This window comes from Colius striatus, chromosome 3 (genome assembly GCF_028858725.1).
Source record: "Colius striatus isolate bColStr4 chromosome 3, bColStr4.1.hap1, whole genome shotgun sequence".
NCBI lineage: Eukaryota > Metazoa > Chordata > Aves > Coliiformes > Coliidae > Colius > Colius striatus.
In genome coordinates, this window is record NC_084761.1 from 43,481,613 (window position 1) to 43,508,253 (window position 26,641).

General features: G+C 41.5%; 1 protein-coding gene and 1 long non-coding RNA gene across 4 annotated transcripts in view; one reads left to right on the top strand and one right to left on the bottom strand.

The window, feature by feature from the left end:
- LEF1 (lymphoid enhancer binding factor 1) overlaps positions 1-15,404 on the top strand; it is a 71,252-nt gene extending 55,848 nt beyond the window's left edge. For 2 of the 3 annotated variants that reach the window (XM_061993451.1, XM_061993450.1), the window contains 2 exons: positions 2,033-2,081; positions 14,275-15,404. In XM_061993451.1, coding sequence (XP_061849435.1) covers positions 2,033-2,081; positions 14,275-14,354 — 129 coding nt within the window. In that variant the 3' untranslated portion in view covers positions 14,355-15,404. Of the gene's footprint in view, positions 1-2,032; positions 2,082-2,768; positions 2,810-14,274 lie in introns of all 3 variants that reach the window. The other variant, XM_061993452.1, reaches the window with a different exon arrangement.
- On the bottom strand, positions 165-26,211 carry LOC133625178 (uncharacterized). Its single transcript, XR_009818484.1, has 3 exons — positions 26,163-26,211; positions 3,209-3,372; positions 165-2,549 (listed from the first exon to the last, which is right to left on the bottom strand). It is a non-coding gene; the product is annotated as an uncharacterized LOC133625178 (long non-coding RNA).
- Positions 26,212-26,641: the final 430 nt, after the last annotated feature.

Sequence of the window (26,641 nt, forward strand, 5' to 3'; positions counted from 1 at the left end):
TTTTTGTAACTTGAACAGTCAAAAAACTAAATTGTATTCCTTTAGCGTGGATATTACTGCAGTATATATTGAAAGTTAAAACAGACTTAAGGGTGACTCTTCTGTTTCCCGTAGCTAAATTTCACTAAAGAATACAAATAAAAAATACGTAGTATTTGGTTTTAATTCTTCTATTTTGGTTTGCCTGAATATTGAGGATTTCAGAAATTTCATGAAAATGTTAAGCATTGCTATTCCACTGGTGACAATATCTGTGTGCTTTTCATTATGTTCCTATTACTGATACGCAAAGTAGTCCCACAAAGTTATGTGCTAGTCATGAGAAGCACAGTGTTTTCATAATGTGGTAGTGTCTGCACGTGCTGGAATTGTTAGAAACTCCCTCATTTGCGAACACTGACAAGTAGTTTTCAGCCCAGCCTTTTCCTTCTGTTCCTTTGCTTCTGGTATCTCATAGATGGATCTCAGATTAGCTTTCAGTATATCTTGGCACTTGAAATCAGTGCACTGTAGAGAACAAAATATAATTTTCCTCACAGGATTTTTTCCATGTTAACATCTAAATCAGAATCATTGCCTTGGTGCCCAGGTGATAAAGCACATCACTCTGCATTTCCCAGAGCCCTTGAAATCTGCTTTCCGGCTTCCAATCTTGGTCTCGTTTTTGGGAGGTCACTCACAAAGGCATTGCTGAGCCCTGTTGCCACCCTCAGGATAAATAAGGATAATAGCTTAAGAGTCAGGCAAGTGGACTGGAGACTACTTAAGTTCATGTGCTGTAGCTTCACTGTAGCTTATGTTTGGAGCCCTCACTTGCCATCCATCAGTGAGTACTGCAGTGGTTCGAGGTGGATTCTCACACGGCCTGTTATCCATCCTGTCACCTTGCAGAGCTATAGCTAAAAGAAAGATGTGTCTTTCCATCTCAGCCCTTCCAATTTGTGGCCACGGTGCATGGCATGGTCTGCTTCGAGTGTGCTGAGTGGGGTCACCTCTGGTTGGGGGCAGAAGAAAGGACAGCAGGCAACAGGCACGCTTGCAGCAACCACACCAAGGTTTACCTCTGTTAGGGCCCATGCTGACAGCTTGAAGCCTTCTTTAAAATACAAATGGATATTACTTTTCTTTTAAAAAAAAAAAAAAAGCACAAAACAAAAAAAGCTTTGGCTGACGATGCAGGATACTGAGGAGAAGTCATATGGAGGAATATCAAAGTGGTAATTAGGGCAAAGCAAGATGATGAGGTTTAAAATTGTGGATCTAAACTGACCTTTTGTTTCCTGAAGGACTGTGCTGAGAGCTCTGTCCTTTTCCATAGATGGGGGTGCAGGAGAAGGCTGAATGTGTGGGTTGGCATGATGGTGCCAGCGTGGTGTCCAAGAAAGACAGCTGCCTGACGTCCATTTCTGTCCTGCACCTCAGTCACTTTAAGGGTGTTTCACTCTACAGCAATCTGATGTTTCATTATTGTACAGCATTTTCTATGGGCACATCCATTTGAGACTTGGTTTTTGTTAAGGCATGGGCGTTATCAGAACAGTTTTTAGTTGGCTGGTTTGCACCCTGGGGGCAAGTCATGGTCGTCCTAGGTACTTTCAACACCCTGTCTGCTGTTGCCATGTATGACAGTGTAAGTATCTGAATGTGCGAAGAGTTCTTGTAAGAGCCATAAATTATGATATCAACACATGTGTCATCAGATTATTAAGTGTGAAAAGTCTTTTAGAGGCTTGTGGCTGCCAGCATTAGTTGAAAAACTGCCAGAAATTGTAATTCCATGTGAATATAAAAACATGTATTGCTCATGTGCATATTTCTCTGTAGATGCTGGGAGCAAACCTTGTTACTGTTGAAACAGTTGGAAGTGGGTTAGAAAAGGTTTTCCCTACACCCAAAACAATTGATTGATTTTTTTTTTTGCCTAATTGCTTTTTCAGTGTCCAGATGGTTTTTATTTCTATGCTGTGAGGTGGGGGAGAGACAAAGGAAGTTCTGTGCATGTAATGGTATAGTAAAATTGCCTGTTTTTCAGGGGAAGAAAAAGAAGAGGAAGAGGGAAAAGTTGCAGGAGTCAGCATCAGGTAGGCCACGACCAACTCTTACTTGCCTTTCACCTCAGGTGTATTTCAGAAGCGAGGGCCCGCACTATTGGATTTTTTACGTGCTTTTCTCTAACACATGCTTCTGAGAGATGTTTTAAGATGCTTTGCTTTGAATGCAAGCTTGTGAAAATGCACTCAAGACGTGTCTCCTTTCCGTGTTACGCCTTTCCATATAGCAGTCCTGACTGCATCAGCATCTTTGACTGAGCTTGTGTATTGCTGCAATCACCGTCCTGCTTTACCTTTGCTTTTCTCCCGAGTCAATGTTGGATCCTTGGACTTAACCATGACCCAAATATTGTGTGTGATTAGTGGACAGTGGAAACTTTACACTGACCTTTTTGTAGCCACTGTATATCTTTTTTTATTGCTATGTTTTACGTTTCTGTGTACACTAACTGCTGTCTAGTAGGTCGGCTAAAAGCATCAGTGAGGTCTCCTCTTTGCCTGTAAAAGATATACAAAGAAACATCTTGTTTTCCCCAACAAAAAATGGCTGGTATAAGAACCATGGAAAAAAAGTAAAAAGAAAAAAGAAAGAACAAATGACAAAACCAAAACCACATAAAAAAAAAATTCCACGTACTATTGTATCGAACAAACTTATTTGGAATGTGCAAAAACGCTGTTAATGGAAATTTGTTAAAGGAAAACAATCTTCTACAGGTACAGCCCCCAGAATGACAGCTGCCTACATCTGAAGCATGGTAAGAACATCTCTAAAGCTTTCCTGATGATAAAACTGAATTGTAAAATAAGCTTTCTTATAAATTTTATGCAATAATGTGAATTTAGAAAAAATTGCAGATGTATCACATCCCAAAGCTAATGTTACTTTGACTACTGATGGTTTTTATACCGGCTATCTATTAGGTGTTCACCATTTCATTTCTTAACCTTTATATCCTCAAACTGACCATACCTCACTGACTCGCTGCAAGTCTGCCTGTGAAACAGAGAGATAGATTTATTAAGCAGTGCAAATCCTCCCAGACAGCAGATTGTCACCATTCATAGGAGCAGGTTAGATGCTGGCTTCAGAGGACATTTTATCTGCTGACATCTACAAGATGCTGGCTGCATACGCATTAAAAAAAAATATTCACCTGTATACTAACAAAAGAGCTGATGAGAAAATGGGGCTGCATTCCAGTTGTAGCGAGAATTTCTCCCTGAGTTGTATGATGATATTTCATGTGTGGTGCGGGTTGTCGTTTTGTTGTTGTTGTTGTACTTCCAGCGTGTGTTTTCTCTCTTCATACTGTATCATCTGCACAGAAGGTGGAATGAGCATTGATAACACATATCCCATAACACCATCTAGTCTGCTTGTGAGTGCACTCCGTACCGCAGCAAGACCCTTGCTTCTTAGTCTTTGTATTGGAAGGCCGGTTCTTCTCTTCCTCTGTGAGACAGATTTTCTAGTAGGAATGGCATTCAGTTCACATAATATTTGTATTTATACTGTCTATAAAACTCTACTTTCTAAACTCACCTATGCATGGTAACAGAAATAATCTCTTTATCCCCTCTGCCTTGTTTGGCTACATGATCACCTTGGCACTCAGAGCGGTCAGCAAAGTGGCCTCCTGTTGGCCCTCTGCTCTGTGCAGTGTGTCAATTGTCAGTCAGCACAATTCAAGCCTCTACTGTAGTTCTGTCATTATGCTGGTTGGTCTAAACTTGGTTGAGTTTATGTCTTCAGGAGCTTTTTTGCGAAAGCTGAAGTAAAGTGAAAAGGCAAAATACATGCCCTTTTTTTTTTATCTTCCTGTTAAGCAAAAGTTTTTCAGGCAAGTAAACGGTCTTGTTCTTTGAAAGAGACGCCTAAGTGATGTTTTTTGATGTGGATTGAAGCATTTGGGTTCTGTAGCCTACCAACAAGTACGGATGTAAAGTGTCATTAGTTACAGTGACTGCTGTAAGTATTATACCTATTAAAAAAAAGGACAAGTACTTTAACCTTGAGTTTTGTAATTCATATTTCAGGTCCATAATTGTTGTGAGTATTTTTCCCATTGATATTAACACAGTATTAGTAAGCAAAACACACATAATTCTATCAGAATTGATGCAGAGCCCTCATTTGGGATCGGAATACAACTAAGGTTCAAGTGACAGTTAGAAACTGGGGGATATTTCGTTTCTTGGATGTCTTACAATCTAAGAATGGCTGCCTTGCCTACACTGAACTACTTTTGTTGGAGTTTCTCCATTTGCATTTTCCATAGAAGAGGATGAGTTGAAAGAGAAGAGGGTGAGTGTTCTGTGTGAGCCTCCCTAAACGTTGCATGCCAAGTGAATGCTCTCCATGGGAGACACACAGATGTGCTGTAGCTGGAAGTAGATGCGCACAACGATTGAGGGAACCTGTATCAGCCAGACTTCAAAGTAAACTTCTGATGGTTAAGAGTCTTGCCCTTTACAAGCCTAATCCAAAGAATGTTTTGCCCACAAGCGTAGTATCTTACCAGGCCCATAGCAGAGCTGTTGTAGTCTTTACTGAATGGAGATAGTAAGTTTTGGAATGCCTTTTAGTAAGTGCTGCAAAGAGCTCTTGAAGATAGGAAAACACTCACTTTCTTACTTGTAGGGATGGTGCAAGGAAGAGGGGGAAGAAGGGTGGGAGGTCTGGGAAGGAGACAAGCGTTCTGTTATCTGAGAAGAATCATAAATGAGTAGGTGGCAAGACCAAAGAAAGAATCTTGAGATCAGCACAAAGGAGATCAGCCAGGGCTGTAATTATGGTGATGTAAGTGAGAAGGATGCAATGGTGGGAGGGTTGTGTGGTGGGATGTTCAGAGGAAAGTAACGGAAGAGACATTCAAACAGGAGTGATTTAAGATACTGTGAAGTTTTGTGTGTGTTGTTTTTTTGTCTGTGAACACTTCAGCACATAACTGATTTTTAAGGAGGACCTATAACCTGCTTTTTAGCTTGAACCTCATTTGAGCAGTGAAGCCAAGGGGTCAGCATAAAGTTGCTCCTCTTCCTGGGGTTGTACACAGAAACGGGCTTCTTACAGTTTCAGTGCTTTGGATTTAACTGACTCTCCAGCCTGCTGAATGGCCCATTTGTATAATACTGGTATTCAGGTGCCTTAGGAATATCGTGGCCTGGTGCTCCAGCCTTTGCTGAGTTATCCCACGGTTCTCCGAAGCATGTCACCCTTCTTTTAAGAGCTGCAGAGCTGTTTTGTTTTTTGTTTTTCCAGGGATTTGTTTCCAGTTGACTTGGCCCAACATAATGCTTTAAATAAATTTTATTTGGTTCAAAATAATTTGTATTTATTCTCCCTTTTGAAACTGAGAGTGGCATAAGACCTGATAATACTAAAAATGGGCTGGGGAGAGGCTGAGGAGGGAAGGGGAAATGAAGAAGGCTAAGATTAAGGACAATGTAGAGATCACCTGTGGCACAACTTCCAGAATGGAATGGAATGTGTTCTTGCTATTTTAAGCATAGTCTTCTAAAAGACTTGTAAATGAGTGCAATTCTGTGAAGTGGATATTCCTGAATTCCCACCCAATTTGACTTTTGGAAAGAAAAAAATTCTAATTTTTAGCATCTCATGAATGAGGTAGAAGAGTGGTGACAAAAATTATTCCTGGTTGTTCCACACAGTGGAAATAGTTAACTTCTTATGACTTGCTATGTGATTGTAAAAGGCACATTGTTTGACACAGGCAGGATGCAATTGGGAAGTCCTTACAAGCTACATAATATAACATTGTGTTTTGGCATATCTTCAAGGGCTATAAAGAGAGATAGAGAAGCTTAATAGATATTGGAAAACCTGGGAGAAGTTTATTTGTGGTTTGCAAAATTCCATGACGGTTAGCAGTTAGATCAGAGCTTTCAAAAATGAGGAAACTTAACTAATACTGATTTACAATGAGAAGCACTTAAAAGGATCACATTGAGACTGTTTAAACAGTTAATTACCTATAATGTTTCAAACTTTCTGTATGGAAATTAAACAAATTCTGGTGCGGAAGTGATTGTTGGATAATGTTGTAACCAGGCATTTATGACTTTATTATCTTTCCCTCATTATTTAGAAAGAAAATGGAGTGAGGCTGCAAAAGCAGACTATAAAGTGGACCAATCTACAGTCAGAATACTGTGGAAAAGAGCTATCTGGTGGCTGCGGTCATGGTTGACAATGACCATGGGTTACTGGCCAGCATCCTAGAAAGGAGGTGCAAAGAGGATGTGGTAACCTTGCTTTCTGAGGCACCCGTTTTCTAACCTGACTTGCCCAGTGATCTTGAAATCATTGCTGGAGCAGTTGAAAGTGAAACAAATGCTCCACCCCTTTCCATACCCTTTGACTGCTCAGTAGCTTTGAACAGAGCCTGGAGGATTTGTGCAGGAGTTAGTGTGTGTGAGAATTTGTGTGCTGGTGGTGGTGCAGACACGTGTCCTGATTTGCTTTAAAAATTGTTTCCTGTGACCCATGTTTCACTGTTCCCTGTTTTGCCTATAAATGGTGGCCTTCAGCATAGGCGAGAGAAACAGAATGAACAGAAGAAAATTTTCTGTATTAAAACCTTTGTATTATTGAATAGTTTGGTTAACTTCAGTCTTTTTCAAGTAAGTATGGGAATTTCGAAGACAAGGGTTATAGCTCTCAGACAGATTCCCTCCTGCAACTGACATTGATCTTGCGAGGTAGAATCATAGAATGGTAGGGATTGGAAGGGGACTCTAAAGATCGTCTAGTCCAACCCCCCTGCTAAAGCAGGTCCACCTAGATTAGGTTGCATAGGAATGTGTCCAGGCAGGTTTTGAAGACCTCCAGAGAAGGAGACTCCACACCCTCCCTGGACAGCCTGTTCTAGTGCTCCCTCACTCTCACAGTAAAGTAGTTCTTTCTTACGTTTAAATGGAACTTCTTGTGTTCCAGTTTCATCCCATTACCCCTTGTCCTGTCACTAGCTACAACAGAAATAAGTGATGTCCCAACCTCCTGACATCCAGCATTTATATACTTGTAAATATTAATGAGATCCCCCTGCAGTCTCCTCTTCTCTAGACTAAACAGCCCCAGTTCCCGCAGCCTTTCCTCATAAGTCCCCCGATCATCTTGGTGGCCCTGTGCTGGACTGTCTCCAGAAGTTCTCTGTTCTTCTTGAGATGGGGATCCCAGAACTGGACACAGTACTCCGGATGAGGCCTCACCAGGGCAGAGTAGAGGGAGAGGAGAGCCACCCTTGACCTATGGGCCATATCTCCTCTCTTTCAGGAAAGGAAAACCTCCTCTCTTTCAGGCTTTCTGACATCAAGAGGAACATCAAGCTATTTTGGGTGCAATCAGAGACTGAGGGATAAGGGTAAGTCAGGGTAGAGGCCAAGTATCAATTTTCTAAAGAAAAAAACAGCAGAACACCTTCAACTAGACAATGAGCAGAGATTAGGGAAATAAAATTTTGTAAGTATTTACAGAGTCTAAGTTTTTGCAACCAAAGAGTGTAGCATGGGCACCTATGAAGCTGACCTTCAGTATTGCATGCTTTAAACTGACACTGCCAAAGGGCAAAAGTAGATAATTTGGCAGGCAAATGTCTAGAACCAGATTAATTTGTCAGAGATGCTGGAGTTGCCGATGGTGCTGAAGTTAGAGATGCTTAATGAAGCTTGAAGTCAGCCACATTTATAAGTGATTAAAAGAAAAAGCCTGTATCTTTCCACTTCTGAGGTGTTAGCAGTGGGTGGCTTGGGCTAGAATGAAGGAACAGTAAGATGACTGTTGTTCTAACCCTTCCTGTGGAATAGAGTGGGGACAGAGAGCTGACAGCTGGTGCACCATTCTTTTCTGGATGAAATTGCTGTATTTTAGTGGATTTAGTAATCTTACCAGATTGAGAATTCTAAGGTCATGAGGAAAAAAAAATCTGTAGAAACAGTTTCATAAAGAAATGGTAAGATTTTGAAATGTGTTTTCATTCCCAGCTGGAAGAACACCTCCACACTTTAGTGTTCACCTCAGGTCTGTATTGCATTTTCATTTCTTAAGGGTATTTACATGAAAAAATAAAAAATGATAAATTGATACCATGTTCCTGCACAGCTAGAAAGCGAGTTGTTATGGTATTGTCAAAGTCTTTTCCATTTACTTCTGGAGACTAAGCTTGAGTGAAATCTGTCCTCTAATTTTGACAGGATTGTATTCAAATGCAAGTCCTGTCAAAGCTCAGCAAACTCTAGCACTGTTTTGTTTCTGACTTTTGGAGATTATGATTGGATTAAAGAGGTCTTCTGATGTACATGAATGCAAAACCAGCCATCCCAAAGATGAAAAAAAAAACAAATCCAAAAACCAGAAAGCAAAAAAAACCACAAACCAACTAACAAACCCAAATCAAACAAAACCCAAAAGCCTAAATTTTCTGTTTCTAAAGTCACTGCTAATAGAGTCAACCTTCTCCTACCAGTCAGTTGCTTAATCCTCTGGTTTAAGACTTTTATGCAAGTCATCTTTTAAATCTCTGATCCTTTACCCAGTTGTTCAGTGTGAGCAGGGTTGGTTGCAATGAGGGAAATGGTACCACGAACTATCTCTCTGGATTACCATTTTTGCCATAGGCATCAGTAGAGCAGGACCAAGGGGTAAGAGAACTAAGGATGCTTAACGGAGCAGACACATAATTTCTGAAGTTGCTTCCACCTTGCAAAAGCAAGATACATGTTTCCTCATTAATATTAACTTGCATCAGAATTAAGCTTGGGAGTTTTGAGAGTCCTGTATCCTTCATCTCTAGGCTACTTGAAATTGCACAAAGTAAAATGTTTGTACAAAAATAAGTACATATAATTAGCTTTATGGTGTATGTGTTTGCCTTGACACTAGGTGAGACTGTGTTTAGATGAATAGCTGGGTTTCTTCTCATATGTATGTCTTCTGAAATACACAACAGGAGACTCGTGTATTTTGGACCAGCAGAGATTTTCTGCTGAGATGACTAAACTGTATCGAAGTAAAGTTGATGTGTCTGAGTTCTGCAGTATTTTCTGCGTGCCACTGTCTTATGCTAGTCGTGTTTCTCTATTGGGTGCGTGTGTGTAGAAAAATTGATGGAGCTCAAGATGATACTCAAGTTACTTCCCCATGTCCTTATCTGGTACTTAGTAAAAGTCTGCCTTACCTTTGGTTGCTTGAAAGCAGCTATTTAAGTTATTCCATGTGCTAGAAGATTTAAATATTGAGGTGATACAAAAAGCAGATGAGTCTACGTCTTCCTCCCTTGCAGCTCATTTTTAGTACATTATTCTTCTTAAGGAAGCAACTAGAGATGGCTGTCTAGAGGTGATCTGTTTCTTATTATAATCGTGGAACCTCTCTGCCCTCCTACCCCAAACAAGAAAACCACATAACTGGTCTTTCGTCTTTCCGTAGGATCATTTTAAAGATTGCAGTGCAGTGATAGTACTGCTAGTTTCATGCTGCCTACACTGGAGGCCTTTGATAGCCACACACCTGCTTTGCCATCACTGACTTCAGCTGCACAAAGTGAGAGCCCTAAAATACCTGGGCATTTGCCATGCTGACAGTAACCCCCTCTGGAAGAGGTCTCTGTCTCATGATCGGAGGACGGGAGGGGGGAAGAGTATCCCTGATATTCACCATGTGCATATAGCTTAGGCCAAACTAGAGGGCAGAAGCTAGGACACCGGTCTCCACCTGAAGTCAATGGAGACCTATTTTCAGAGGTAGCTACTTCAGGGCATCTAAAACACCAGTGGATAATTTGTTACTGCTGACTCCAATCACAGTTGCCAGCAATGTTCTGAGGCTAGCAATAGCAAGGGGTTAAAAAAAAACCCCAAACAAGAAAAGATTACCACTGACATAGCTTCAACCTGGCAGTACCTGTTACAGTCTTAGGGTCCAATTTTATGTAATTTCTTTAGCAACAAAGGCATCTTAAAAGGTTTTCTCTTCTGCCTGCTGATTCCAGCCCTTGCAGAGAGGGCTTTTTCCTGTCTGTAGGTCCCTTCCATCCATGTGCTGTTAACAGCCTATGGGACCCTGAAGCTGATTGCATTACTAAAATGACTGGGGTTTTGTTGGGAGGTGGTGGGTTGGGTTTTTTTATTGTTACTGTTTAGAAACAACAAAGGTTGTGGAGTGTTTGTTTTTATTTGCCCAGACCATTTCAAGGATCTGGTTTAGGCTAAGCCCACAAACCATGGATGGTACAGCTGGCAGGAAGGGGAACAGAGTGCAGTGCCAGCATCTGTCTGCTTGTGCCTGAAACTTTCTCCAGCTCTGCTGCTAAAGAAAATACAGTGGGACTTCAAAACAGCATGAACCTTTCTAATAAATAATGACTCAATTTTGCGTACCCAAGTTTCTGGAGTATTGGTGAAAACCTGGCAGTCAGTTGAACATGTTCATTTTGGAGTTCAAAGAAAATGACAGCTGCCGGGTCCCTGAGCTTGCCATGTTGTTTGAAGTACTGGATTAAAAGCCAGGTTTGGAGACAGACTTTTTGTTTAGTTTGTTTGGTTTGGTTTGTTTTTTTTAAATACATACAACTGCTGTTATATGTCATCTGGTCTCTTACAACCTGTGGTGGGGAAAAGTACAGAAAAAAAAACCCACCTGGTTTAAGAGTTTTACTTTCTCTTGTTTTCTGAGGGGGTTGTCTATCTCTTTTCTTCTCTACTTAACTCCTGTACTGACCCAGACACTCTTGACTTTCTTCCATAACCTCATCCGATTAGCATGACCTGGATGAAGCTGTGTAATCCTCTCCTTTGTTCTAGCAAAATGGAGACGAAATAAAGGCTAGAGGAGGAGCACAAGGCCCTTGTGGACTCACCCTTCAATCCATGCCATTCCCAAGCATGGGGAGGACTTCTGATCCTCCTCTGATGTTCTTGCCCTCAGCCATCCAGCCCAGGCTTGTTAGGAGGCATTAGTTTTACTGTAGTGGTTCCCGAAATACAGTTTTATCACTTCAGTACTAAGGCTTTTCTTTTTACACTGAATTATTGTTGAATTTTATATCTGTTTCTTACTCGAGGTGCATTTTTTTTCCTTTCCTCCTGCAGTCAGATGTACACTGCAAATGGCACAGACAGTGCCTCCTATTGTGGCTCGGGCTCAAGACTTCACATATGTAAAATGTGACTTGCAGCACTTTCTTTGAAGCCTAACCACAGCCAGGGAGCTGTAATTGCAGTCTTTGATTGCGCCGACTTCACTTGTGGATCGGGCTTTGCTAGGGCATGCCTCACTTGGCGAGACTTCAGCTACAGCCCCCCAGTGAAGCCTTAGATGTGGGAAGTCTTCAGTCTCCTTAGCACATGCCTGTGGTTTCTTGAAAAGAATCCTGATTTGACCTGTTTTATATCTGTAAGGCAACACCATCGTCATCCATATTTTTTTAGGTATTGGTTTATCAGCAGCTGGAGCTGTTTCCAGTGCGTAGCCTGCGTGTGCAGCTGGGGAAAGGCTGGGTTCTAGACACTGGTTTTGGGAGAGCTTCAGTGTCATTTGCTGTGCCGCTGTGTTCACGTAAGAATAAAAACATTTGGGCCTTGGCTGTTCCTGAGCCCTCGCAGAATTATAGTGGTATCCGCAGCCTCTCTCCAAACCGGGGCTAATTGGGCGCCGAGAAGGGCTGTGGAGAGGAGGCACGAGCTGCCAGAGCTGCTGCCGGATTGGGGAAGGAGTGATGGTGTGAAAAAGCTGAGGGCCAGAGCAAGGCCACGGTCGCTATTTTAACCTCCTGACTTCAAAGACAGCTTGCTTGTAAGGGAAGGGGAGGCAGGGGGGGAGGCAGGGAACCATCTCAACAGAAGAGCATTTCATTTCCTTCAGTGAAGTAGACATTCCTGGCTGCTAATGGGGAGTTGCTCTGAATCGCGGCGCTTGTATCAGACTGCTGTGAACTACTGGCCTGGCGCCTCAAGGCCATTCCTCAACAGGAAGCTGAATGTTTTCATGTAAGACTGAGAGGAAAACCTTCCCAGGAAGAGCAACCTGGACCAAACCTTTGAAAATCTGGGATGAAAAGGCACAAAATAAATATAAAGCTGCAGGGTGCTCTCCCCAGTGTTCCTCTGCTGTTTGCTTGGCCTCTCTTTCGTGCTCCTTGGAAAGGTAGAGCCCTCCACAGCTCTTTGATCCGCATGTGTTACGGAGCACTGTGCTACTTTATATATATAAAAAAAAAAGGCAGGAAGCTCAGGCTTTTTTTAGTTGGGACTTGGGCTGGTTTTATGAGGAAATAGGAACTGAATTAGTCAATACAGACCACCTCTGTTGAAACCACTTGGTTTGCCAGTGGATTTCAGCTGTGCTGTTTAAGAGGCCACAGTAGCTTTAAGTGTCTTTTTGTGGCTACTAGCAGTGGATAAAAATTACTCATTATGTATCAGGGATGGTAGAATTTGGGGGAGAGGAGAGTGTCCTTCAAATTTAGCTTTAATTGAATACAGGATAGTTTGATATAAATTTGTGCATGTTGTACCTTAGTCTGCAGCTGAACTTTCTTCAGCATCCTTGACTTTCCACTAAAACAACAGTCACATGAATGGCCTCTGGATGAGGTGTAAACTTGCTGTAGTGAGATATTGGGGCCCCAGCTTGTGCTTACTAAAATCAAAGGGTCCAAAATCAGTTTTGGAGGCTTTTACCCTGGAGTGCATTAGCCTCTGTAATTCCTTCTTCAGGAGCTGTACTCAACCACTCTGGGCAAATTGCTTTGCGTTGTAATGGCTTATGTGGGAGCAGCGGCAGATGGGAGGTGGATGCCCAGTTATAAATGGCCCTGGTTTAAATACTATTGCTGCAATATTTGCTGATTAATTTTGCTTGTGCCTCTTACATGCTCTTGTGTCAGACTATCTGTTATGATTAGTGTAACAGAAGTTTGACTTGTGGTTTAAACCATTCCTTCATAAACTTGTTCTGTCTTGCCTTGCGTGATCTGAGGTGCTTGCAGCCTATCTTCTCTGTGTGACTAAGCATTTTGTGTTTCTTGTGGTGAAAATTCACTCACCTCCACCGAACTGTGTTCCTGTGCTAGTTTTGGTCATTATCAAAAGCTCTGCTCATTGAACCTTCTACTTGTTTGGCAGCTGAGTAGTACCTGGAGGCCCAGCGAGTAATGTAGATTTTTTTGAGATACCATTAATCCTGAGACTGTTACTGGAGAGTACGTGTCCATCTGTACAAAAAAACCTGACTTGTTAGTCCTTGGGTGGAGTCCCTGTCATAACCCCATTGTCTAGGTCAGAAGGGCAGGGGGTGATGGTTGAGATAGTGATTGTGCAAATCAGCTGACGTAACCCAGAGACCTAATGACGAGCTGTTCCTCTCTGAATGAACAATACCTATAATGCTTGTACTGTCAGCCTTTTCACATGCTGTAAGAACGTAAAATCATCCAAGATCCTTCTGAACTTTACTGCTAGGTTAGAGGCCCATGGCTCTTACACAACTGGAAGATGATTCCCTACTCTGCTGAAGAGCAGAACAAACCCCCCCCTCCCCGAGTCCTGTGGATGCACAGTAGGGTGAGTGCTCACACAAGCCTCACCCACCACATTCCTCTACCCTGCTGCTAACCGAAGACAGCATTTCTTCATTTCTGTACGGAGTGGAGCTTGAGGCTCTGAAGTAGAGGTTTGATTGACCTCAACCACTCTAGTAACAAAGCCTGAGGATGTCTACTTTTGTACCAGGTATCTGGGTCAAATGCTGTGGATAAATGAAGTCCACCACAAAAGGGAATTATTTCTGTAATACACTGAACATCTAAATAGCTTAAAAGCCCACCTTTCTAGATGGTGCAGACATCTATTTACAATCCAAAGTACTCTCCACAGATACTCTTGCGAATATTTCAAGTGAGAGCAAGCAGCAATATTCTGCACTTAACTTGGACATTGCAAACATTGTGATGTTTCCTCTGGGGACATCCAAAACCCACCTGGACGAGTTCCTGTGTGACCAACTCTAGGTGGTCCTGCTCTGGCATGGGGGTTGGACTAGATGATCTCTCAAGGTCCTTTCCAACCCTTAAGATTCTGTGATTCCACTAATAGGTCACATCAGAATTACAGTGATGCCAACTTCTTTGAAGGTTTTAAAAAAAAGCTTCACATAGTCTTCATCATTCTCTCTCTCTCTCTCTCCCCCCCCCCCCCACTGTAGGTGGGAAAAGAAATGCTTTCTCAACTTGCAAAGCAAAGGCGGCGACACCAGGACCCCTTCTGGAGATGGAAGCTTGTTGAACCCTAGGTGTGTCCTTCATCCACACAGGCCACCCCCAAGGAGTCTGTCTAGGATGTCATTCACCCTGATGTCACTGCTAGAGACACTGAATCATAAAGACAATCACTGCCAAAATCCTTCACTATCACGAGGTCCAGCCCCGATATAAATAGCGCAAATGAGCTCCTGGGTCAGCAGAACAGCTTCTGTCTTCACTTCACCTCTGCCTTGCACTCTTAAAGCCCCCATCTCATCTGTGTCCGTATCGAGTCAGCAAAGTAGCGTGGCTGTCTCTGCCTGCTTCAGCCAAAAGAATCACGTAGACCACAGCTGCCCCAATACAGCACCTCGAGGAAATGGAATTTGCCTGGACCAAGATGACACACTCAACCTTCATTTTATTTAATGGTGCGACAGGATCAATCTTGGTTTTAGCTTTTTAAAGAAACTTGAATGCTTTTATATTTTAACTTTTAGTTTGTAATTTCTTTGGTGTATATTTTACTAGGTATGAGCTTTTAAACAACTGTCAGAAATCTGAAATACTTTTTAAATAAAAGAGGGTGTTTTTTTTTTTTTCCCTGCCAGAGGAAACACATGTATGGAAAAAAAAGGTGGCATTTTTGTTCAACTATTTGTAACAAATAGTGGCCTATCAGTCTATATAATACAGTGTCCTATAGAACTAAATAAATGTAACAACAGTCAGCTGGTCAGTAGACACCTCAGTCTTGTATCATCTACTCTGTAAACATAAGCAATACATCCAGCAACTCTGACTGCAGTGAGTTCTCCTTCTCACCCATTCCCCTTCTTACTTGTAAAAAGCCCAGCACTTGAATTATTATTTCAATTGTTCTGTATTTGTATCTGTTTTTGTTAGCCTGTTAGTGGGATTTTATGCCAGTCGTTGAAATGAGCATTGATGTACCCATTTTTTAAAATAGTAAGGCACAGCCTTTGCCAAAAATACTGTCAACCAATTTTTTTATTATTATTATTTTTTGGGGGGGGTCATTCCAGTTTGAGTTAATGTGCTGAGCATTTGGTTTTTTAATAAAAGCTTTGTAATAAAATGAAAATGTCTGGCTTTAAAAAGAAAAAAAAAAAAAAAAAGAGAGAATGGCTTGCACCAGAATCCTTCGAAGGTGGAAGCAAGCTGAGGAAGGCACAGGCACTTCTAAGGCTGAGGACTTGGCTCCATCTTCCCTTGTAGTAGGAAATGCAGTGTGCCTGTTCAGCTGTTTGCCTACCTGAAGTAAAGCCATTTTGGAGAATGACCTTCTTTTTTCTCCTAGAGAGAAAACAGAAGTCTCTCTGGTTTACATACCAGGAGTCAGAATGCGCAGGCCCAGTGCTCTCTTATGTTTCTCAGTTAGATCAGTTGGCCCAAGTAGAAGTACCAGGGTCTGTGATTCCCCCCATTTTATCTTCCGTTTCCTATTAAAATCTCAGGAAACACAGCAGTGGGTTTAAGCTGATGATTTGGAATATATATGCCCTTCTTTCTGGATGCAGTCCATGCCCACACAAGGGGTAAGAGTCTACAATTAAATTTCTTATAGCTGTATGAGTTGTCCCACAGTCAGGGACGAGAGTTGGCTGCCAATAGCAATCAACTCCTCCGCACGCTTCAAAACTGAAAACACAGGTGTTTGAGTCTTTCAGGCTCCAAACACAACCAGCAACTTCTCTGACACCTTTCCCCTTTTGTTCCTGGACTGGTGTTCCACAGCTTTGAAAAACACACACAGCTGCCTGACTTCTACTAAAGGACTTCAAAAGGAAAAAAAAGATAAACCATTCAAATGGTTTGTGAGCACCACTGCAGAAGAAATCTTATGAACGTACTGTACATTGAACAACATACATTGTATTCTTACTCCTGAACATTGTGTGGTGTGAGACTGGACTGAGTCAAGTTTGAACTACAAGAAATTACACTGGTGAGTTACTCCCCAAGGAAGTTTTTGGATTAGATTGTTTATGACGGACCCTTAAATTCTGTTGCATAAGAAATTTCATGATTAAAAATGTTATAAAACCATTTCCTCTCCAATCAGCATGCACCATACACAAACACAATCGTAAGAACAGAACCAGCATATTAGTTCTAACAGTATTAATTTCTAGCAACTAGCAATTACATTAATGTGATGGGTTGACCCTGGCTAGACACCAGGTGCCCACCAAATTCTATCACTCCTCAACTGAACAGGGGAGAGAAAACAATTTTATGATTTTCCACAGGTCCTGCCAGGAACTTGCTCCAGGGTGGGCTTCCCAATAGTGTCACAGCCTCCTTCAAGCATCTACCTGCTCTGGCGTGGGGTCCTCCTTGGGCTGCGGGTGGATCTCTGTTCCTCATAGCCTCCATGGCTGCAGGGTCACGGCCTGCTTCACCATAGTCTTCACCACAGGTCACAGTGGAATCTCTGCTCCAGCACCTGGAGTACCTACTCCTCTTCCTTGTTCATCGACCTTGGGGTCTGCAGAGTTGTTGCTTTCCCATATTCTCACTCCTCTCTTTGGCTGCAGTTTTGTTGTGCAGTTACCTCCCCCTCCCCCCTTTCTTAAATATCCCAGAGGTGCTGCGACTGTCACCAGTGGGCACAAGCCTTGGCCAGCTGTGGGTCTGTCCTGGAGGCAGTTGACTTTCGCTCTACTGGCCAGAGAGGAAACTTCCCGCAGCTTCTCACAACTGCCACCTATGTAGCTCCCCCACTGCAACCAAAACTGTGCCACACAAACCCAGTAGAGTTTTAAAAAAAGCAAAACAAGTGACCAGGCAAGGGAACGCTCCCAGACTGCAGGAGAAAAGACCTCTGAGACAACAGCAACTGTATACTAGAGTTTTGCAAGGCCTAGCTACACTTCCATTCCAGTCAACCACCCCAGCCTTTGTTGGAAACCTGACTGTTTTTTAGTTGGGCTTTGGTTTTGTTTTTAAAGGTAAAAACTCCAAGTACTTTAGTGCACTAATTGTTCAAAATCGATTACTGCAGTGAGTTCTGTAAGTTACATGCTCCAAAGATAACAGTTCCTTTTAAAACTTTTTTTAAACGTGACTACTTTACTTAGATTTTTTAATGGCTGTTTAAAAAGTCACCCATTTATCAAAAAAAACCTGTTCCCCACAGAGGTGTAAAAGCCTTATGTCACATGTTGTCCCAAATACACTAGGTAGCAAACAGTTCCCTGTCTCAAGGATGAAAGGTCTTTCAGCACTAATAGTGAAGGGCAAAATTCAGAAGCTATAAATAACATCTCTGCTGTTAACATACAGAGAGTAAGCACCATGTGTTGGACTCATTCATAGATCAAAGGACCTGTACATATAGCAACTATGGGAAAGGTTAACTAATATGCAAGACTTTGGGTTTTCTCATGAGAGTACCTGAAAGAGAGCAATGATGCTATCCTGGAATACCCTCTCTGACTCGGGTCAGTATCTGCTCCTGCCCTGCACTGCTAATCAAGCATTTGTTCCTGGAGAACTGAAAGACTAAATTGACCTTGGCTCTCACTGTATCATGTCAGCTCGTCAGTGAAGACAAGCTAGTAAAAATGGCCTAGCGACGATGGTGTTATCCTGGTGGCAGGACTAGGTTTGAATCCTCGGGATACCAAATAAATAAACTCAAAAACAACACCTAAATTCCTCACATGCAGTTTGGACAGAAGTCAGCATCTAGCCACATCTTTCTTGTGTGCTTGAAATGACTACCCTGTATTTCCCACAGAAAATGTCTTTAGGGATTTAAATGCTCCTACCTAATGGCTGAGCTAATTATCCAGATGCTTCTGATCAAGCGTTCATAAACTCCCTCCCTCCATACTTCATTCCATGCATGCACCCAAAGCAGTTCTACACAGATCATGGTACATGTAGTCCCATTCATAAACACAGGAGATATCCTAGTAGCTAGGAAACACACGTCCTTCCCCCTCACAAAAAAAAAAAAAAACCAAACCAAAAACAAACCAGCAAAGGCCAAAGACACAGAACAGGGCAGTTGAGCTGGGACTATTTACAGCTAACCAGGCCAACATCACAGGATGGTCTGGCTCCCCAAGCTTCTGGATCACCTGGACCAGAGCCATTTCCTCTCTGTTACGTAAAACAACAATGCTTCAGGCTAACTTTGGCTCCTTACACAGCAAGTGATGACAGATTCACTAATTGTGCTTATAGGGACTCACCAGCTCTAGAGAATAATCTTCTGTTGTAGTTTCCGCTTCAGGTTAGGTAACAGAAAAGGCAGTTAGTTAGTTGTACAAGTGATAACTCAATGGTTAGGTCAATTTGCAACAAATGCAGGACCTCAAGGACCAAATCCTTGCTCTGGGCTGTAGGACAGCAGAATCCAGAGCACCAGCCATATGCACTCCTTTGAAACCACTATGGTGTACAAAGCTTTCCCTGTTTCCCAATGGCCTCCTGCTATGATCTACATGGCAGCTAGTCAGGCCAAAGCAAGACAGGCAGAAATTGAAAGACGCTGCAGAGACTAAGAAATGCCCACTGACCTCTCCAGTAATGCCACTACAGATTGTTTCCTTGCATTCACCAGAGGGCTAACACACCAGGAAGCCTCTCTGAGAGCAGAAGTATCCAATAGAAAGTAGATCAAGAGAGAAAGTGACTCCACAGAGAGTCAAAGCCTGTCAGGTACACATTTCTCCTAAGTCAGGTCAATGAGGAAACTACTGGGCTACAAAGGGATTTAGCCAAAAAGAGAGTGGTTGCAACAGGAAAAAGGTCTGCTGCAAACACAGACATTCTGAGGTGAAGCCAAAAGCCTAAGTGTGCCTGAACACAATCCTTTTTCCACTTGACAAGCTAGGAAGAGAACCTCTGGATTAATGTACGAATTTACCCCATGAGTCTCCTCACACATAAAAAGATCAGCTTTAGAAAGCAGTCAAGCATCTGCAGCTCTTGGAAAAAGGACATACCTGCCAGAAATATAGGAACTGAACCTCTTAACCACCAGCTTCCAGTTAAGTCAATGCAAGGACAAAAATTCTGCTCCCCATCCTCCCAGGAATACTCATACCTTCAGGCCATAGGGTTTTAATGACGTCTTCTCTCTGGCTGGTACTCTTCTGCAAGAATTATAACTTCATTGAGCTACAGAAGCACCATCTGCTTGACTGAGTTGCTGCTTACCTGGTCTGGGATACTAAGGTTTTCTTTCTGTAAATGACATTCTTCAAACCCCATCACGATAAACAGATCCATCCCACCTCCCAGAAACCCAACGTGATCTAGTAAGTGATAGGTTTGTTCATTTCTCTCAGCTATGGGAAACCAACATGAACCAGCAGAGCTAGAAGAAAAACTTCCATCTGCCTCATACCAGAAAAGCAATTCACCCCAGGTCTGTTGTGTTCACTCTAACTCAGAAAAGATAACTATGACAAAGTATTTCACAGAATAAGAAAAATAATACAGTCAACAACTTAACGGTGGTCAAGACACTTATTTGGAGAGGCAGCTCTTTAAATTTGGACTCTGGCTAAAAAAATTCTGCAGGGTATTGCTTAGGCTTTATCTTCAGTAGAACTATCTCTAATGTACTCTTCTTGAGAAAAGGCCATGGAAACAAGGACTTGGATCTTGATAAAGCAAAATGCTACTTTTTCTCAGCACCTACCTGTGAAAGTGAACTGCTGGGTAATGAAAGAGGAGGCAGTACTGACCAGAACACAGCAGTGGCTACACACCTTGACAGAGATGAAGTTTCAAAGCCCAAGATGGACAAGACTCTTAAGATCTATGTCTCCTTCTTACTCTTCTCTCGTGAAATCTGTTTTACTTTTTGTCACAACTGACATAGAATCATAGAAGGGTAGGGTTGGAAGGGACCTTTAGAGATCATCTAGTCCAACCCGCCTGCAGAAACAGGTTCACCTAGATCAGGTCACATAGGAACATCATCAGCAACAACTATTTCCTCTCTTCTAAATCCTTAATTAGATAGGCGGTAATCATATTTGCAAACAAACCATGTGGCAGAAAAGCCACTGCTTTTTTCATGTAAAGACATAAAGAACTAAGGAATATCTTAAATGAGATGCACACATCGTTGTAACTGCTACCAGATCCTTAAGTGTAGTATGCTCCACATTTATGTATCAGCCAACATTCCAAGAATTCTTCCAGTCACCTTACTCCCAACAGCTGTCTCACTAGCTCAACCCCTTGTTATTTTTGTTTGGGAATTCTCTCACTTTCAAAGGCAATGGTAACAACTCAGGGAATAGTAACACATTGAAGTAAATTGATGGGCGTGGATTTAAGGGCTTCACCTGAACTGTTTTCTGTTGTGCACTATTGCAGCATTACCCTTCCGTGATCCAAGGGAAGCGTGAAGAGACTTACACTTAGGCTGAGGGTTGTAACTAAGCAGAAGTGACAGCTCACAGAACAGAAGAAACAGAAAAGCATTAACACCAGTCCCAACTACCCACCACTACCCTATGACTGCTAAACACACTGAAGACAGGGCAGCACTCGCTCACCTGTCCCTTTACCAGATTTCATCCAATATTTTTCAGGCATTATGGACAATAGTTAAATTAGGTCATTTATTGACATGACAACTCCTAATACGTTCAGGAAAGCCTGCAAGTTCTTTGGAGCACACACTAGTTGGGGTTGAAAGATGTCCTTGCTAATTCACATCTTGAAATTGGTTCTTTTTAAAGACATCCAAAATCCTTTAACACATGCTGGATTTCCAGCTGCCATGTCAAATACCAAATTTTGTTACTCCTCTCTCTCTCTCTCTCTCTCTATTCTTTAGTAAATCCAGCAAGTTCTCCAAAAGAACGTCATTCTATGCAGAAGGCAGAGAAAGTGGCTCTCCTCTCCTGCCCGTAGCCAAAATTTACAAAGAATATTATGAGTTAAAACGAAGCAAGCTTTGTGGGGAAGCAACCTTAGCAAACTGCTATACTTAAATCAGGATAACCTGCTGTTGTGTAGACTGATTTTTTAGATTGATTCTTAGATTTTAATTCCCAATTCTAATATTTACTATGCAATATAAATCAGTTGTAAGCTGAGATAGATGCCTGTGGGTTTGCACTACTATAGTAACATGAATGAAAATTAAATTCTAAGTCAAACCGACACCAGTCATAGCTAAGCTCAGATTTATGTCACTGAAACACATGGTTCCCTAAAAACACAATAAAAGTGATTTTTCAAAATCACAGTCTTCACTGGAAACTTGTCTCCTTGTAATGCTAGCTGCCAGTTTAGAAAAGGTCTACTCTTTGCCAAAAATCACCCAGCCTTCAGGTGAAGATCAAGCTTCCTGTACAATCATTTGCTACTATTCTTCCCTTCCATCAGCATGCTACTTTAAATGTCATATGTCAATAAGCTAAGCAACATTTTCAGCTGTAAGCCTGTGAAAACGATCTTTAGAATATAAATCTGCCCTTGAGGTGAACTATATGCTCAACTTTTATTCCAAGACAACCAAATGTCCTTACAAATTTAGATTCAAGTAACAATACTGGCTTCAGTTCATAGATTTGCCAGTGTAGCGTCAACTTAGGCAACAATAACTTTCAATCTCAGCCAAAAACAAAATGCCAAGTCACCAAGAGAAACATTTCTTCCACAGTTCCAATTAATGCTTTTGTTTAAAGAAATAAAAAAGATGGTATCAGGAAAATCACTTATTTAAAATTAACAACATCCTTCTCTCTCCCCAATATTCTCTCTCCTTTTTAAAAGCAAAAATCTACCACTTCAAAATCTTCATCTCTGCAGTACTGAATAAATTAAATTCTGCAAGTATCTTCTATCTCCTGCTCCAAAGTAAGCTATTTAAATGCTTATCATAGATCTCACTCTTCACAGGCACCATTTTCCTAAAAGCATTCTGACTGTGTCTTAGAATCCACTGCCTCATTCAAATAATTTCTATTAAGGAAGTATTTCCCTGTAGCCTATTTCACTCACACTGCTTCCCCAAAGGGCTCACATAAGTATTTTTAGGCACTTAAAACATTCTTTGGGTACCTAACTTCCATAGGTCACCCTCTGACACCAATGTTATGATAGCATCCAGAAATCAATCCATAAGAAGTTGTGACCACCCTCTGGCTCAAAAGAAAGTGAAGCAAGAGGGCTGAAGAAATCAGGAGATGGTATTTTTTTCTGCCTGTGAGAGGCACAGTCTGATTGCTACTGTTCAAAATTACTAATTAGCAGAAAGAGCAGTTTTGTTCCTGCAACTGATTCTGTTTAAGAAGGCAGATAAACAGCAAACAGAGGAGGAAAAGGCTTAAAATTGCTGGTTTACATTCTCTGAAGAATTGAAGGGGGATGGGAGAACTTGTCATTAAAATGACATCAGTTCTCTTCTAATATTCCCTATTCTTTTGAAAACTAAATCCAAGATTTAAACTAGGATGCTCACAATCAGGCTCTTCCATAAATACTTTTTAAAGTTCTGAGAGTCATTTTAGTGCTGAGAAGAAATAATGGGAAGCTAGATGCCTTACTTCTTTAGACATTCTGAGAAACATCACTAGGCTTCCAACTGAAAAAGGCTTTTAAAAACTTCACCCTAAATTGCAAAGAAAGATTGCAACATCAGCTGTAAGGAACCCACTAGCCCTCTTGTCCTCCTCAGAGCAAAGAGGACTTGAGCAGCTGTCAGATTTTACCTTTTACAACCTCTTCAGATAAAACCAACAACTAAAAAGCCTGTGGAATATAAATGCAGTACATTTTACACCTGCCTATGCTTGCAGCTTTGTAGGATTCAAAACAGCAGGTCTCAAAGTTAACGTAAAGCAGTTGGAGATTTGGAGTTGAAGCAAGGGCTTCCAATGGCTACAGTGCTCTCCCAGTGAGGCTCATCACTGCATGTTGAGGTGGAGCCAGGGACCGATGTTCCCTCCATCAGACCACAGGCCACTCCACCACCTACACAGGCCCTGCCACCAGCAGAGCAGACAAGTCTCAAGCTGTGCACAATCAAAACCCACTTATTGTAAATGTGTGGTTTTACCAATTGTGATTGTACAAATGTTTCATAGATCCATTTGAGTATGCAAGGATAATTAAGCAAAAAAAAAGGGGGGGATTTTATTTGGTGCTAATTCGTCACATGCCAATTCCAGCTGTTCACTGTAGACCTACTGCCAAGTATACATTTCTTCCCACAGCTCATCAGAAAGCTTCTTGCTGGTGAAAGTGGTTAATCCACAAGATTTTTGTTACTGAAGCCAAGACTCCAAATGGGAGGTTTAGGTTACAAATAACAAAAATTCTGCATTCTTTAACTAGTGAATACTGTAAGAGTTTGTCCATTTACAGAAAACCACCCTAGAAGTGGTTGCTGGCAGAAAAATAGGATCAGAATAGAAGCTGTTACCAGGCAGGACAGAGATGCACCAACCAAAGCAGCAGTGAACAACAGGCTAGGAAAAAAATCCTGTTATCTGGCAGCATGAAACAGCCAAAGTAAGCGACAAGTTCCGTAGTGCCCGCCAAGCAAAAGCCTTGTGCTAAAATATCCTCTTGTGTCCCAGCCAACTATCAGCATCTGACCCAAGGCTGGAAACAAAACTTGGCCCTCCGCCTTGTTGAGATGCCTCATGGCACTGTATGACAAAAGAAATGGCTCTTTTGATAACTAGATTTGGTGGTTTGTATTATTGCTACCCCAGAAGCAACATCCAGGCTGCATTAGAGCTTTATGGTGCTAGCTTCTCTGCAAAGAATGCACTACTGAAAGTTATTTGCAATTTATAGAAAACCAAATAGAAAACCTCTAAGGAAATAAAAGAGTGAACTGAACAAGTGCAAAGTTGCTCTATAGGCATACAAACCAAAATCTTATTAATATAATATCAGTAAGAACCCCAGACCTCATAGCATCTTGCTCTGTGGTCATACACACTTAATTTAAGGCTCGGCAGTGTGCTGCATTTATAAATGGAAAAGTATACTGGATAGCAAGTGGCAAATAAAAAGGATTTTGGTTTTAACATGAACTTTTGAGAAGATCATAAAATTAGAGACAGATCATTCTACAAATCATTTTTACAGTTACCATATTGTGGCTCTACTTAACCCTTCTGTAACAGAATTCAGCAGAAGCACTTCAGTAGTTTTTCCTGTCGTTCACAGTCAAAGGGAAGGAACGTAAAACATGAAAAGATCTAGCTCTCAAAAGAATCTTGGCATCTGCCTTTGGTCCTGGTCTCAGCTCTTCCAAAATAATTCAGGTCACTTTTATAATTGCTTGTGTGGTTGAAAACTGTAGTTGAATAAAAATACTGAGACATGGGTCACTGCTCTGGTACTAGGAAGCAAAAAAAGAACATAGCTACAGGTGCAAGATTACTGTATCTCTTGAAAAAGTTAACTCCAAATCTGTCAGCAGTAAATTTAGAGTGATTATGTTTCCCTAAAAACTACAAACACTGCTTCTGGTTTACCCACATCTTTGAAGTCCCTTTGTACTATAAAGTGGCTTTCTCTAGTTGTAAGAATAACAAGCATGCATGAAGCTTTGACAATTATGTGTGGATAGCTTAATAAAAAGTATTAGTATGATCATTTGCAATAACTGTCAGCTATGTATCTATCAAAGTGGACTCAAGCTTGAAGAGCAATACTCTGAGACACGGAAAACATTTTGTGTGTCATGATGGTGCACAGTGGATGCTTACACAAAGAATTCACCAGAGAACAGTACACATCTGTAGCTTCACACAAGCTCTCCAGTCTCTCTGCAAGAAGAACTTTTCATGAAATAAAAGTCAGAAGTGCTTTCCTACAGCAGCATCAGAAATAGCATGTACTTTCTCATGGTTGATCATACTCTTATTCCCCCAAGGAACAATGCAATCCCATCACTTCTACACTACTACATCGAACACATCCAAAAAATCATTCTTGGGGATCTCGGACCTTAATACTGCACCAATTAAAGTACAACAGGTTTGCTAGTACCTACATCCTCTAGCACTTACCTTCTGACCACAGGAATATGTTACATTGAGTTAGCCTACACCAAACTCATTTGCAGACTTTACTGATCAAAGCCTGGCACAAAGTCAGGAATACACAAGGCCTTTTTCCACCAAGACAACTGTTTGGTCAGGCAAACTGGAAATACCTCTTTTTCACACACCCTTCTCTTTCTAGTAACAGGTATTGATGTACCCAGACAATCACATCTTGTTGCACTTAACTTTATACAGCAAGTTTCTTGTTTTCTCCAGCCTGACAGACATTTACTAATTTATAATAAGTGGATCTACAGAAGAGATTGAATAACAAACCTCTAAAGTTCCACAGATATGCCCTTTTAAGTTCCCATTTTTCTGTGTATGCGTTCCTCTTCCGACAAAGAAAGCAACAAGACTGGGATACACAGAATCACAGAATGGTAGGTGTTGGAAAGGACCTTTAGAGATGATCTAGTTCAACAACCCTGATAAAGCAAGTTCAGCTAGATCAGGTCAAAGTCTGGTAAGAGCCTGATCCACAGAACAAACATTGGCAGAAGAACCATCACATACAGTATTAAGAAAACAAAACTGAGCCAGAACTCTGAATCTCATTTTGAAGCCAATGCCATGCTTTTCAGAGGCCTGATTCTGTGCTGAAGCACTGGACTGGCAGTACTAGGTCTCATGACTCTGAAGAACCCGTGCCAGATGCTGGAGTTAACTCCTGTCTTGTCAACAACCTGTTGTTTTTAACATCTTGGTTTTGAAGGATGTTTGCATTGGCTCAGAGGTTTGGGGGTAAAAGTCCAGCTTGTCCATGAAAGAAAACATACCTTTTCATGTTGTTTTATGCAGTTCCTCAGTCAACTCTTCTTCCTACTGTGTAAAATAAGGCATAGGTTCACAAAACTCCAACCTGAACAGAGCTAGGCTATCCATTTCAAGGCAGCTACTCATTTCCAGGGGCTAAACTTCACCAAGAGACAACATCAATTAAATTCTTTGGCCATGCTGTTTTCCCAACTAAATTCCTACCGGGATGATGTTCTGCAAGTCCCCACAAGAATTAAGAAGGAAGCAACAAACTCCATTTTCCATTCCAGATTCAAATCCGTACTGCAAGTCAATATCCGTACCTCCTAAGAAAACTGATCTCCTACTGTGATATACTGGAAAAGCTCAGTGACTTTTGCAAGCACAGATGCAGATTTAGAACTTCAAGACATTTGCACTCAACAAACAGGCAGCTGTTATTATTGACCCACACACAAGTATTATTGTGTTCAGTGCCATTAATGGAGAATATTTCATT